Source organism: Halyomorpha halys, unplaced genomic scaffold (genome assembly GCF_000696795.3).
Source record: "Halyomorpha halys isolate HHAL.00 unplaced genomic scaffold, Hhal_1.1 Scaffold265.1, whole genome shotgun sequence".
Classification (NCBI taxonomy): Eukaryota; Metazoa; Arthropoda; class Insecta; order Hemiptera; family Pentatomidae; genus Halyomorpha; species Halyomorpha halys.
This window is the reverse complement of record NW_027107765.1, coordinates 1,558,374-1,575,048: the sequence shown is the minus strand read 5'-3', so window position 1 is coordinate 1,575,048 and position 16,675 is coordinate 1,558,374. Positions and strand designations below refer to the sequence as shown.

Genomic DNA, 16,675 nt, shown 5'->3' with positions numbered 1-16,675 from the left:
ACAAGATAATGAATAAAACATAACATAAAATAAAAATATAATTTCGTTTAATCATAAAAGACAAAGAAACAAAAGAAAACTACTTTGAATTACTTAAAACTTGTTAAGTTTTATTTCCTGATCGCTCTGACTTTCAACAGTAAAAGAATTCTTATTCGTCAATTAAATTTAAATTTATAATAATAAGCTTTAAAAATAGGTTTTGTATCAAACTAGCATACCCGCCAATGCTTCGCTATTGCTATATTTGAAGATACTTACACATTAATTAAACACTATTGAGACTTTGATAACAATTAATATATATATGAAGTTGTCAGATGGGAACTACAGTGACATACATTTTAACAGTTATCTTCACTGTATAATGGTTAATTTTGGTCTGATTTAGACGATTAATTTGGCTAAGTTCTAAACCGCATCAGATCTTACATCAAATTTACTAGATGTATTTTTATTTAAATACAATTGTAAATACCAATAAATAAATTTAAGAAAAGATAGATATTCATCATTAAAAAAAATTATTTAGGATGAAAAATTAGTTTTATAGACTGATTTATACATTTTTTAAAAATAAATAATTTAATTTATATCCATATTAGCCTCAACACATTTCATTTTTCTTACGAGTCCGACGTTTCAGCCAATCCGGCCATTCTCAGGTACAATCTACCACAAAACAGCTTTTATTACATGTATGATCATTAATAATTCAAAATACTTACACTATTATTTATAATTTATCTTACCTTAATACAATTATGGAACTAAATGATTTAAAAACTCAGCTTCATGCAGGCTATTCTGCCCAGGTCAAAACTACAATTTCTATGAAACATTAAAACATTAGGTAAACATATTTTTTTGTTAATAAGTATATCCTAAATTATGTCTAATTACCTAATTAGTCAATTTTCACATTAAAAACATAAATTAAAATTCATTTATCATAGTCACTATTTGGTAAAACTTTATCACAACAATGCTTGTAACCATCCTCCACTCAGTTCAGGCATTAAAATTCTTTATTATAACAATATTTTTCTCTTTATTTCATTAGTAAAATTCCCATCAAGGCTAATTATAGTTAACTAACCTTGCATTCTCTTCCCATCCCGACAATCCTCCGAGGTACCTAAAAAGAAGATGGCCACGCGACCTGCTAGTGTAAAAACGTCATTAAATTGTTACCAATGGGTAGTTCTCTACACGCCTGTTTAGTAACTGAGATCAAATTTACTGTATGTATTATAATGTACAGTTGTAAATTTCAATAAATATATTTTAAAAAAAAATTTTTTTTTGGCCAAAATATTCGGGCCAGTACATAATGTTCCCCATAAAATCCCGAACATTTAGCAAAAAGCCCTATCACTATCGGATCTAGGATACAATAGTGCTTAAAGTACCAACAAACACCATTACTATCAGATGTAGGGTATGATAGTGCTTAAAGTACCAACAAGCACTATCACTATCGGAACTAGGGTATAATAGTCCTTAAAGTACCAACAAACACTATCACTATGGGATCTAGGGTATGATAGTGCTTAAAGTACCAACAAAAACCATCACTATCGGATCTAGGGTATGATAGTCCTTAAAGTACCAACAAGCACTATCACTATCGGATCTAGGGTATGATAGTCCTTAAAATACCAACAAAAAATATTGATTATTATATATTATATCTAATTGATTTACAATAAATAAAAAACTAAGATAAATGAGCTACCTTAACAGTCTCCATTTCTAAAACTTTGTATAAACATTTAGCTGCTTATCCGTCATTAGTAACTGCAAAAATAAAATCAACTGACCCAGTTAAAAGATGGAATAATTTTAGGTAATAACCTTGGTCTTGGTGATTATCCAAGCAAGTTTTTGTTCTCGATATATTATAAACTGATACGATGATGAAGCTTGGAAAGGATATCATGATTGATGAGATCCGCACACCCTAAACCTAACATGTCTCTCTCCTGATATTAATTGATTTTAGTGTCCCCTTCTAACCTCGTCGTTATTATAACATCAAGGGAGGTTTTATCTTTCTAATTTTATACTTTCCGCTAATCATGTCATCCTTTAAATTGATATTCGTTACAATGTGAAAAAAAAATTATATTCATTAATGGTTAGTGGTGTAATTAAGTTAAATATATAATGATTTAAGAGAACGCATAGCGTAACCTAGTAACGTTATCTGTGAAATTCATCAACCTCTAGTTATTTTGAAATAATCCATTTTACAAACTCATTTCAACTCAAAACAACGTAACAATTCCGTAATAATGAATAGGTACTATTGAGCTGGAATATTATTTTATATATTACATTAAGAGGAACTCAAAAAATTGCAAGCGGGTTGCTAATGCGCAGTATACTGATCAGTCCAATAGAGAATATTATAAAGCATGATAAAGAATTAGTTGAGGCAAGTCGAATACTATTTTATTCCCTTTTCAGTTTAGGTATTAGGATTAGTAATCAAAATATAATATGTATAATAAAGTCTTAATTCATTAATAGTAAATAATTATAATATTAATATATTATTTTACCAATTATATTCAAAATATGAATCACTGAATTATTCATCAGAATGTAAACTTACATTTAAATCATGGTTTATTTAGGTTCCGATACTTACATCAGTGATTACCAACCCATAGAACTCTGTGGCCCACTTCCTAATCACGACTTAGGACACAGGGGATACTCAGAAAATATTTAAAAATTAGTTTCCTTCAAAATGCAGTTTGAGCCACTTTTATATGAAAAATTTAATTATATTCCAAGCGAATGGAATTAGAGATGGGAGGTTCAAGTCTTCGATTCGATTTCCGACTCCTTGTGGTTAGTCGATTCTTTCGATTGAATCGAAAATTTAATTCGATTTTATTAAAAATTAACTTCTACTTAAAATTAATAAAAACAAAAAAATATCAAGCAAAAATTAAACTTAAATTATTGTCAAAATATATTTCATTAATTTTTTATAAATAAAAATTAAATGCTATTGATATTCGACAAGCGGTTTCAATCATCTGTGCGATTCTTCTTTGATCATCCAAAAAGTAAAATAAAAACTGTTAGATGATTTCAGGAAGAGTGGGGTAGCTCATTAAGGCGCTGTGCTAATGAGCTCTGGCTCCCGGAATCAAATCTGCTGTGCCAGATAATTACTTATCCTGTTACTGTTGCCGTGAGTCAACGCAGTGGCATTAAATAAAATGAAAAACAGTTTATTATTCTGGGACTAGTTCCTTTCAGAACAATTAATTATATGGTAATTTTAATTTTACAGCATATATTGGCCAAAAACATTCTGGTTATACTTAATTAAAACTTATATTAAAATTTTATATAATTTATTTTCGATACAGAGATAAAAAAAAATTAATAAACTGACTAATACATAAAATACATATAAATACAAAACAAAAAGGTAGTTAAATCGGTACTATTATAATATAGGTATAGATTGGTGAAGTAAAAGGTAGTTAAATATAAGGGTTGTAAATGACGTATGTTAGACGTAATGGAGTTCCAGTGGTATACAGCTCGGGTAAAAAAATTATTTATCAAACGCAGTTCGGTGAGGTGGAGGGTAGATGTCAGATACACGGGACCTGGTTGTACGGGATTGGACTGAGAATTTGACTGCCGGTATTCTAGGATATAGGAGGGACGCTAAGTACTAATTACTTTAAATAGAAAGAAAGCTAGGATATAGTAACATCGAAAGGATGGATTGAGCCACTTCAGCTCGGCGTAATACTGGTATCTTTGGTGATCCCGAAACAAATCGTACTGCACAATTCATAAGACGTTTAAGTTTAGATTCAAAATTAAGCGAGAATCCACCATATACTAGACAGCCATAGTCAAATTGGGGAAAAACAAGAGAGGAAACTAAGAATTGACGAGTTTTAAGTGAAAGGAGACTACGGATTCTATTGAATTGCTTCAGGGTAGCGATGGATCGACGGGAAATTTGTGAATTTCTAGTGAATTTATGAAAGTTTGATCAAATGTGACTCCAAGTTTTTTGATTTACGTATGGAATGAGATAGGAGTATTGTTTAGGATAAGTTTAGAGGGCCTTGGGATAGATTTAAGGAGAGAGGGAGATCCAATTATGAAGGCTTTAGTCTTTTCGACATTTAACGTAAGTTTATTCTCTGTTGTCCAAGTATTTATACTGTTAATGTCTTCTTGTAGTTTAAGGAAAGGTAGATTTGTAATTCGTCTGCATATAGATTATACTGGGAAAGCTGAATGGCATTCAATGGGTTCAGAAGTCCCCCTAGATCGCACCCATCGTCTATAAAGTGGGTACGCCTAGTTGGAGAAAAACTTGGCGGTTGAGCGTGGTCGTGAACATTGATCATATATTGTTGTTAGTGGTTAAAATTATAGTATTAATGATTTTAGCATTTTTTCTTTTAGGATAAAAGAACATTTATTTTATAAATTGTTTTATCATTTTTTGTATTTTTTTTCCCCATGAATCCTACTCTCACTTCTTCGAATTTCTTGAATAGAGAATCGACCGACCGTGAGTGAATATCTTTAAAGTAAGGTTCATTCAGAGAAGTCGACTCTTCGATTCTTGATTCTGCTATATCTCTAAATTTAATTTCGAAAATAGTTAAACTATTAGGTAAATCAATCCAGATAAATTTAATAAATTAACACCATTTAGCATATTCGAGAAAGGAAAGATTTGGGTCAGTGGTCCTAGCAAGTACATTGGCCATAAGCTGTTCAAACAGTGGCCGATCCATCATTCTGTTTTACCGGAAAACACTCGTGGAGCGGACGACGGTAACTCCTTTCAGCTAAGGTTCCCTTTAGCAAGGCAAACAGCTCTCAACTTACACTCCTCACAGATGTTCACTTCTCCAATCACCTTTGTCCCTTAGCTTTTAGGACAGATGATTGTAAAGAAAACAAATTTTCCTTTCATTTTCACAACGGAGGCATCTCCTTATCGTTTTTTTGGGGGTGAAATTTCATACAAATGGAATTTTAGCTTGTATATTGATGTTTGAATACAAACATATTTTCAATCATTTCTAGCAGAGTGGAAGTTTCGTCCGATTTTTAAATTTTGTCCAGTCCGCTGGGCATTAATAATGGCCATTATTACTCTTTGATTCCTACTGTTGACGACAGCAAACATGAGCGCTGCCATAGGCGGCGGTTAAGAGAATCACTGCACTGTAGATTTATTTATCATATTTCCGGTAAATTGGTTGATTGGTGTTAAAATTTTTTTGTAGATTTGTTTGTTATCTTTTTCTAGTTGTCATTTGTTGTCACCGATTCAAGAAAAATTATAAAAAAAAAAAAAAAATATATATTAAATAAAGAAGATAACGCAGTTAAGTGCTTTCAAATTCAGGCCCCGATCTTATCTGCTGAATCTCAAAGTAAAAGAGAAATAAAACATGGAATATGTTGATTGTGAGCGTAAATAATAGCAAAAATAAATCTAACGATTTTATATTATGCTTCAGATTCGATACTTGGGACTCCATCTTGACAAGAGACTTACTTGGAATCCACACACAAGACTGAAACGACAAGAAACTGCTTGTAGATTCCGATTGCTACAACACTTACTTGACAAACGCTCTAAACTGCCCATTAACTACAAAAAATTAGTGTACCCAACGATAATCAGACCAATTTGGACATATGGAATTGAGCTCTGGGGCTCCATCAAATTACTCCCGCATTCAATCCTTACAATCCAAAATTCTACGTAAAATCCTTGATGCTCCTTATTACGTTACAAATACACTCATTCACAAAGGACCTTAACATCCCGTTCGTTGCAGATTTGGCGCAAAACAGATATGCGTCTTTTCATTCCAAACTCTTTAACCATCCTAACCCATTAATTCTTAATCTTTCATACTTAACAATCCCTGATAATCCTCCGAGGCGTCTGAAAAGAAGATGGCCACGGGACCTTCTAATTTAAATTAATATTTGGTTCCTTCCCAAGATTTTCAACTGTATATGAAACATATAACATATTTACTTATTGCATTTTTTATTTGTACAGTTGTAAATCACAAAATTATGCTTTTTTTTTTGTTAATTATATTTTATTATTATTTTTTTTTTTAATGTCATGTTCATATATTTACAATGTTATAGATGGGCAATAAACTCTTCGGTAAATTTACAAATAAAACACAGGTTATTTTTCATCAATCTAACGCGTTAATGCGATGATTAAGCATACACTTATTTTCGTTAACTCATGGGAAAACCAATTGGCCCAAAGTTGAAGATTTGTTGTGGATCAATGAAAAAATGGTCCTGCATCAATTTTATTATCACCACTATTCCTTATCCTTACTTACACGCCCAAAATGTTTTTTTTTTTGTACGTATATATTTCAGAACGGTTCAGGAATAAATCAAAAAACCATTAATCTTGAATAAAGGTAATCAAAAACCCAATTAAGAAACGAGTCTGTAAAAAGAAGAATGATAAATTTCCCCCCAAAAAATATATATATAAGATACCATAATATATATTAAAATGGTAAGGAATCTAAACTCATAAACTTACTTAGAAGTCTTTTTTTATTTTATATATAAAGTAATCATTCCCTTGAGACCGGTTATTATTGTCTAAATAATATAAATTGTATCAAGGTTGTCTCAAAACTCTCTATATTAATATTTTAAAAGTCCAATGTTTCGGCCATTTCGGCCGACTATCCTCATCTATTAAATTACAGCTTTAATTTAAGCTCTAAGCTTTAGTTTTAACAAACATTATTGCTAATAAAATAGCATACCTTAAATATAAGTTTATACCTCACATTCAGTAATTTAAAAATTGTTTGCAGGCTATTCTGCATATCATTAATTCCAGATCACCCTGAAACAATAAAAAAAAAAGAATCATATTAATTTATTAAGGTTATGTCTAATTATCTATTTTGTTACTTTTCCATTGATTTTAGAACTCTTAATTACAGATTAACTTAATTCTTATTTATTTTATTATTAAAATCCATATCAAAGTTAATTGTAAATAGTAACATAAAATTTACTCATATTTTTCTTAAATTAATTTTGCTTAATATTTCTACGTAGTGTTGGTTCAGATTTCTTCTGTCTGTTTTAAAATTCACTGTATATATAATGTTTTCTCATATATGAGTAGTCTCAAGTATTTTTCTTTATGTAAAATTATTGGATTTTCAAAGTCTTTTTTTATAATTTCATTTTATATTATTACGTCTATTTTGATGAAGGTATAGTACATATTATATTTTGCGTTTATATTACAGTTACGGATGGACCTGTAACGCTTGAAGAATGGCGGCCGTTCACTGGGATAAACTGTCTCCTGCAGAGTTCACGCAGCTGCAGGATCTTGCATCGTGTAAGTACAAGATAATGTTATTTATTACGTAATGTAATTTTACATAATAGACGTAACTACAACATATAATAATACTTTTACACTATTGAAACCCTTCCCTCTCCCTCCACATTTACTTTCCTTTTTTATTAAATTTACACATATGATAAGCCAAAGAATATATGAGAGTTACAGAAATGTGATTTATTTCAGAGAAATAAATACATACAGGAATATTTCTGAATAATTAAATAAGTTTTAGTATATGGGATCAATAATATTTAATAGATATGTTATTTAAGAGGGAATAAAATAATAATTGAAACGTGTAGCTTCAACACCAGGTTCATCCAGATTTTTCTAAAATACCTTATTTGATATTTTCGGCATGTTCTCGATACACATCGTACTGCCAAGCGGTAAGGAAGCTTTTACCGACATGGCGCAGGTTGTATGGTTTTCATGCCGTGTTAGTTTTAGATTTACATTTTATATTTTCCCCTTTTACAATAGAAAAGTATTCGGATTTGGAGATGATATTGTAGTTTGGAGTTAGGTGAATTGCCTCAACAATATAGGCACATTTCAACCGTTTACAAAGAAAAATAGGAAATTTTTACACGTCACAGGATTACTCATGACACCAGTAGGAGTATCTTTTGCTCCAAAGAAATTGTTAGATGTCGACAATCTTTTAAAGAAACATTTTGAAACTGATTAGATAAAGTATGAATTCCTTTGAGTATTAGAAAAATGTGGTTGTCGGGTGTCACAATGAGCTCGATGGGATGAGAATGAAAATGCGTTTATAAGAGTTCCTCAACTCTTAATTATTCCTTTTTTTTCATTAATTTTATCTTGTAATCAAATTCAAGTTATTTCAAATTTTCATTTTTGAGATAAAATTGTCTTGAACCTTATTTTTTCTACTCTTACCGTTCCTTCACGTTTCCTCTTTTCATCAAGAAACACATTGGTATTTTTTTTTTTACTAATTAAAACTATATTTCAGATTTTTTCCAATATTATTATTCAGTATACTGCATTGAACATGGTGGTTAATCAATCAATTAGGTTCAAAATCAGCTCCATTCAAAATTTAAATTTAAATTCCCAGAAAGCTAAAGTTACTGAAGCAGTGAGTGAAACTACCATGAAATTATCATGGACGTTAGTTCTTTCGAAAAAAAATGTCTCAAAACTTATCGCACTTTCAATGAGATGTTTTTGCGCCTTCCAAAAAAATTTCTAAATTTGGAGGAACTGGTTGAGGAGCTACACGCCTCAATTCATTTTCATAAAGTAGTAATAAAGACTATTGTGGGCCTCCACTTCATGTATGGACAATTTCCAGATCTCCCATCTTTAGTTTAAGTTATCCAATTTGATTACAGTTTCCAAGTAATAATATTAAAAACGTGAAATACTTGTTATTCTTCTGTTTAAATGTTACTCCGTTCGCTTTTTTAATTTAAGTAATTGAGCATAACAGTGTAAATGTAATGTGTAATGTTCCTATATTTTACTCTTTATTATTCTTACACATTTTCCCTCATTCCCTATATCTATATTACAGATTGGAAAAAAAACAGCTATAGTTGAAACTAATAGCTAAAGTTGCCATGGATACGACCCTAATTCATGAATGAACCATTGATAAATAAATATCGCATCCATGGCAATATTAGCTATAGTTGAAACTAATAGCTAAAATTTCCATGGATACTATATTTATTTATCAATGGTTCATTCATGAATTAGGGTCGTATCCATGGCAACTTTAGCTATTAGTTTCAACTATAACTAAAATTGCACCAATCTCTGCTATATTATTTGTTATCTTCTTATTTTATTGTTATAGTTTTCTTTTTATTCGTTATGGTAGTTAGCCTTGATGATTATTAAATTTCAGGCCGAAACGTTGACATTAATAAAATAAGTTTTACTTATTTGTGTTATCCATTGACCTCATTCCCGAAAAAGACCTAATATGTGATGATATTATTTATAAATACAAAATGATCAATTCAAACACTATTCTCTCATAAATTTTCATATTTCCCCACTTTGACCTTGTATCAAATTTATATATATGGGTGTGGGTGATTATATTTGGTTTGGTTTGTTTTTGTATCAAAAAATTCCTAAAAAATCAGCCCGAATTTCTTTCACCACTCATTTTAAAGAAACAGGACATTGATTCAAATTTGACACAACAAAAATCATACAACCTGGAAAAAACAAGTTTAAACGATTTCTAAAAGAATTGATCTCCATAGAAAAAGAATCGGGCAATTATCAAAACATCAGATGTACAAAACTTAAATTGATGTTACTCCAACCTGATAAACACATAATAAATTCTAATAACAAATATATAAAATCCAAAATAGAAATAAACTGACCGACTATCTGCTAGAAAGAGCATTTGGAGCATCTAAAACCAAATAACCCACACTTATAAGTTTCACTCTTCCTCAGTTTTGCTGCAAACTTGTGAGAGTTAGTTCTAGTTGTTAATACAGTTATTAGTCATGTAAAAAAATGGGTTACAAAATGAGTAATTTTTCTATTTATTCATTTTAATTTGTATTCTGTATAACCGCTAAATCCCTCTCTCCTCTCCCTCATTCTACCTTCCGTTCCTCTGCCTGGGTGTGGTGATTATTCATTCATGGTGAATTGTGGATCTCAGTCAGAAAATGCTGTTGCTCTTGAGACGGTGTTCATTCTTCTCTCCTAGAAGCCAAGATGGTTACCAAAGTCTTCATATAGCTGCCACTAGATGGTAGCATCTTGAATTTCCATTCAAAATGTAAGGGGGGAGCACAAACAGTTTGCATAGTCATACCAATTGTCAATTACAGTTTGTTCTATATTGCTGCGATACAAATAACTCGAGTTTTGTGCCAGGACTGAATGAATACTCAAAACATTCATCTCTGGCACAAAACTCGAGTTAGTTGTATCACAGCAATGTAGAACAAAACTGTAATTGACAATTAGAAAATTTATAAAATAAAAGTATTTTTATTTTAAAAAGAATGGTTTGATTTCATAAAAACAAATTGACAACTAAAACATCTCATGGAACATCATCCTAAAAACTGTATTTGGTGAGAGAGATTTATTGAATTTTTAAACAATTTGCTTGAGCCTACGTGAATGAAAACAACTGAGATTACAGAGCGGAATAGGAGCAGCTTTTGCCCTGACCATCTGTGAGGCAGCCTTCATCAAAACTTGTTGAGAGCTCTAATCAAGCCTATTTGTCCTCAAGTTTGCAAACATGTTTCCTTCTTGTTTCATCAGCTAAATTGTCATTTCCTAAAATGGCTCCAGTGTCAGTGATGTAAAATTACAGTAGTGAAATCCTTCTTTCTTTAGCTCAATATTTTTAGTTTACTAATTTATAAATGATCACTCATATTATAATATTAAAAATTTGCATCTATTGATATTTAATTATTAATTTATTGATTTATTAAAAATAATTTTCTATTATTTTTAATAGCGAACGGGGTAGCTCATTAAGGCTTTTTGCTACTAACCCAGGCTCGGTTTGAATCCGGCTTTAGCACATAATTATTTATTCTGTTACTTCACCTGCTGGTGACCCCTGTATGACGAGTGCTCTCTCAGCCCTTTATAATGTAATAATTAAGAAAAACCGGGCGGTTGAGCATGATTATGATAAAATCACCTACTTATAGTAAATGTTTGCAGAAACAGTTCTTACTTACTTACCAACTACTGAACCCTAGAAACTTTGTGGGTTGTATCTGCACAGGTTTACGTTTAATTAAGTAACTTGTATTTATACATATATTTTGTTTTATGAGAAAAATTGATTACTTTAGATTTGGTAATGGACATTTCGGAAGCTTTATATTTCATTTTATTGATTTAATTTTTTTTAGTTCTTTAAAAACTGGAAAAGCATAATAATTTGATTTTGATGTGAAATTTCTTTTCCTAATATATACTATTTGGTTCTACAACTCAACAAAAAAATATATAAGGGAGAAAATTGATTTCTCGACGCGAGGGTCAAGAACCTAGGCAATAAAACATATTAAAAATGTTATATATAGAGAGGATATCAGCTGGGACCAAAAAAGAAAAGCCGCCCTAGGTCAAGAACCTATGCAATATGGTACCAGGTTATCACTCTCTGTGCATATCTCGCACACTCCTTATCTCCAGGACATAGAGAGCTAATTGCTTAGGGTCGGGATCAAAGAAACCCTAAGGGTGATGAACTTAGGCCCCCTTTCCTCGGGACTCGAAGTAAAAGGGGGTGGGAGCTGAATTTGGCCAATATGAAGGCAAAGATCGGAAGTGGGGATGGGCGAGAAGTGGAGGGGAGATAGGCGGTTAAAAGAATGGGTAGAAGTGAGTTGAGAGAAAAGAAGAGTTAGGGTTGGAGAGATGCCAAGGAGACAGGAGTTACAGTAGATAAGAAGCAGGACAAGACTAGTCCAGAGTCCAGGAAGATCGAGAGACACGTCACCCAACAGGGAAGCACATTGCAGAGAGACAACGAAGATCCACCGACAAGCCGCGCAGCGAACCGAAGAACCACCCGCCGCGACCCAAGTTGTCAGACGCACCAAACTTGTAAGACTTTCTTCGTTTTATAAGTTGTATTCTGAATGGCAATTGTAGAAGTTATAAACTTAGAGTCAATATGAATAACAAAGATACCATCTGGTATTTCTCAATTCATAATATAGTAATTAAACTTTAAGGAAATAAATCTACCATATTCTCATAATATTATTCTTACTCATGTGTATATAATTGTAAATACAAACTAATGCAACCAAGACTTTACTTTATAATTAAGAATCCCTGCATGCCGTTTCATAACAATTGCATAGTAAATTGATAAACATGAAATCGTTGGAGAAGAACTCCAATGACTTATCACAAATATTCACACCTAGCACGCCATAGCAAGGGGGTCTATGGTATCTAGTCCTTAAATTAAATATATTGTATACATTTTCAGTCGGTTCCCATCACGAAGTAGAAATACATAATACAAATACATTAAATATATGAGTAAATAAATAAAAATGTCTTGGAACCCCTGGCCAGCCTTAGAACAGCTGAATAGCCACATAGCAATAAACAACATACAATTAAGAACAGCCTTAATTTAAGCAACACGCCGACCACAACGCCCACCCACCTTCACCGAGACTTCGTCGGTTCCAATTTGGCATCCAGCGATAGCTTAACTTTTCCTGATCCTCATTCTGTAATTATATGCATTGATGACTTGCAGACAGTGGTGAGTTATAGGGTACAAGAATCCGCTGAGAAACAAGTCAGTTATTTCATCCCAATTTTTTATTACTTTAATCAAAACTACGTATAACTAAACTACTAGTCAAAATTGAGCCTACCAACCAAAGGAAGGGGGAATAATAAATCTTGGCTGTTTCAAAACTTAAAACAAAAATATCGTTTTTCATCTGGAGCTCCATATTGTTATACCACTTACAATACTAGAAAACCTAATAGAACATCATTTTAAGTAGATTGAATTTAATAAAATAGGAGCTCTAATAAAGCTTTTGTGTTTAACTGTTTCTGAGATATAGTATAGTATAAAAAATTGATTCCTATTTGTTCGGAAAAAAGGTTTTGGCTGATGAAAAACTGCATCTCAAGAACCATTAGACGTACAAATGTCTGCCAGAAATCAAATAAAATAGTCTTTAAAATAGTCTATAACTTTTACGATAATAGTTCTAATAGTTTTTATAATATTTGCATACGAATATGAATCTTGCCTATGAAATTTTGTCGGAACAACTAGAAAGCAATTTTAGAAAATAGCATGGAAATTACTACTCCTACCCTTATAAACCTCATAAACTACTTTATAGCATATTAAACTAGCTTTAATGTGAGTTCCAATGGACATTACTTCTCACAGCCCCTGAGATATAGATTCACCACAATAAATTCGCAAACTATTGATTTTTCAGTACATTTTTTTTTTTTTATGTAAAAACTATAGTTTGGTATAATTAGGAACTATGGATATATCTCGGGTACTAACCTAACAACTCATATTTTAGTACATTTAATCTACTTTAAATGATGTTCTATTGGGTTTTCAAGTACTTCTAAGGATATGCAGCTCCGAATGAAACTTGAGCTTTGATTTTATTATTTTACAACCACTAATTACATTTCTATTAGACATATGTACTTACTATTGTACCTGAGGTTTAGTTTTTCATAAATCAAACATTTTGTCTGAACAATTAGAAATCAACTTGTTTATGAAAAGTTCCTTTTAAAAAAACTGTGTCTTGGGAACTATTCAACATTAGAACTGTTTGTGTTAAATATTAAAGCAAGTTTAATATGCTTTAAAGTAGTTTATGACGTTTATCTTTAAAAGGAGTAATTTTCATACTATTTGCTAAATAAATTGATTTCTAGTTAAGACAAAATTTCATAGGCAAAATTCATATTGATATGCAAATATTATAAAAACTATTAGACCTATGAATGCAAACGTTATAGACTATTTTATAGTACATTTAAATTTGATGTTCGTCCTATAGTTTCTAAGATGTAGTTTTTCATAAATCAAATATTTTGTCCGAACAATTAGAAATCAACTTTTGAATGTTGATGAAAAGTTCCTTATAAATATGTATGTATATATCTTGGGAAATACTTAACATAAATAGTTCTATTAGGGCTCACATTTTAGTGAATTTAATCTATTTTAAAGGATGTCCTATTAGGTTTTTTAGTGCTGCAAGTAGTTTTAACAATATTGAGCTCCAAATAAAAAATGATTTTTAAACAGCCACTATTTTTTTATTCCTCCTTACTATGGTTGGCAGAATCATGAATTTTGTATTGTAGTTATACGCAATTTTCTTTAAAGTAATAAAAAATTTGGGTGATATAAGTGACTTTTTTCTCCTCTTGGGCTCCTGTACTAATAGAGAAGTTTAAAGTGGCACCAGTCCCGGGCGACACTTTCACAGGTGTAGAAAAATCCCTCGAGTGCCAACTCCCCAAAAACATTAATGAAACGGAAAGTTGAGAACTTCCGCAACTTACTGGGAAGTAAATGTTTAACTCTTTTAAAAATACTGTTTGCAAATTCTATATACGGGCAGTAATATTGTTTACTAGAAGGATTTATGCTGATGAAAGAATAATTTTTGTTTAAATTTCACAAGAAGAGGTCCTCCATCGGCAGATTTCATTTTCTCAGCCATTAGGCTAGGTTACTGATGAGCTGCTTTGGAGGGGGGTGTGAAGACGTGCCTCCTAAATGCAGTGAGGACCTTCCGAGACAAATGACGAGGCCTTGAGTAAAAAAAAAAAACTATTTCATTAGAATTGTTAAGGATTCGTATTTATCTTCATCGATATTGAATTATATATGTATGATTTTAGTGAGATAAATGTTCCTTATTTCTAATATTTTTCATTAAAATATATCTTACACGCCCTGATGTTTTCTAAATTTTTTCTGTATCTTCATAGTGCTCGATTTTTTTATCTGCTTAAAATTCCTTATGCTCATTGATCACCCCTATACCACTAATAGTCTTGAATTTTACTGGAGAAGCATATACATACATGTTTTTTTTTCAAAAATTGACGTCAAACTTTATTCTATTCATCTATTTTTTCTTATATTAGATATTTGTGTCTAAGAGAACTAAATTAACTAATAAAGGTATTGTACCAGTGTTTTACCCATTTTTCAAAATTTTTGTACCAGTTTTTAAAAACAAACATCTTTCAACGACCAGATTATATTTTCAATTCTTTTAAATGTTAGATGAACGGAAGATTATTATTGCTAAAGGAGCGTGAAAATAATAAACAATACATTCGTGTGTGAAAATAATATAACAATGATACAAATTAAGATATTGTTTAAGGAAGCCCCCTCAAACTTATTAAATGGCCGCTAAAATGCTGCCCATTAGTGGCATACAAGCTAAGTATGGTAGTACCCATAGAACAAGAAGAGAGGTACCAAATAAGAGTGAGAACAAACCTATGGATGAGTGAATATTTTATTTAACCCAACCAGGCAAGGGACGGAATCAGGATGGGAGAACAGAACTCAACAAAAGTGCTAAACTTCAAGTTCCATAGGAGCTCAATTATAATCAGAAATCAATCACCAAGTAAATCATCATATCATTCATTAATCAATTTAATCTATAAACACAATTTAAATAACCCAACTAAACAACATTGTAATCACTTTTAGTTAAACCAGATATCAATTGTTATAAATCATACAGAAGAGGGGCACATCATTATTTAACCATTTTTCATTATATTCTTAAATTCTCTAAATACAGTCCACTCCATTCAAATCCAGAACCAGTTAATTTTATAAAAAATCAATCACTGTTTTTTTTTATTAATCTCTACTGCGATGATTGAACATTGAATATTTTTATCTGAATGTATATTAATATGTTTAAATCGGACTACAAAACTAATTTTTCATCATCAATAATTTTTTTTTTTCTAATGATGAATATCTATCTTTTTTCAAATTTATTTATTTGATATTTACATAAAAATACATATAGTAAATTTGATGTAAGATCAAAATAGAGTGATACAAGCGTGTTGCGAAAATATTGGCAGCATTCTAATAATATTTTCACACTAGGAGGTCTCGAGGCCATCTTCTTTTCAGGCGCTTCGAAGGATTGTCAGGAATAGAAGAAGCAAAAATACTACTAAGAAACTAGAGGGTTTTAGTGATTAAGGTGTTTATAATGGAAGGAATGATATCTGGTTCGGGCTAGATCGGTTTTTAAGGTCTTTATAGATAATTTGCATTGAGAATTTTGGATTGTAAGGATTGGATACGAAAGGAATTCGAAGGTTTAGTGGAACCTCGAAGCTGTAATAGCTATCTAATCAAAAGATGAAGAATGCTTTATCCATTAGAAATGAAGTAGTGCTTAATAGAACAATAAATACAAACCAAGATTGGAGAAGATGGTCGGGGGGTGCGGTCAGCAAAGAAACAACATAAATAAACAAACATATTTATTTATGCCGACGATTCGACCTGATTTTCAGGTCTTCATCAGGGCTATAAAAACAAAAAGACAACATCATTTAGAGAGAAAAAAAAATTATATAAATAAAAATATAATAGATAAAATAAAAACTGACTGGATAATACCAAAATTATTTATGAACAATATAAAGAAAATTGAATTTATGTCAAAATAAAATAAA

General features: G+C 31.1%; 1 protein-coding gene across 1 annotated transcript in view; it reads left to right on the top strand.

Moving 5' to 3' along the window:
• The window catches only part of Dgk (diacyl glycerol kinase 1), a 199,955-nt gene that overhangs the window by 87,565 nt on the left and 95,715 nt on the right, over positions 1-16,675 (top strand). The window contains exon 3 of the mRNA XM_014420294.2: positions 7,332-7,426. Within this exon, the coding sequence (XP_014275780.1) occupies positions 7,360-7,426 (67 nt within the window). The 5' untranslated portion in view covers positions 7,332-7,359. The remainder of the gene's footprint in view (positions 1-7,331; positions 7,427-16,675) is intronic.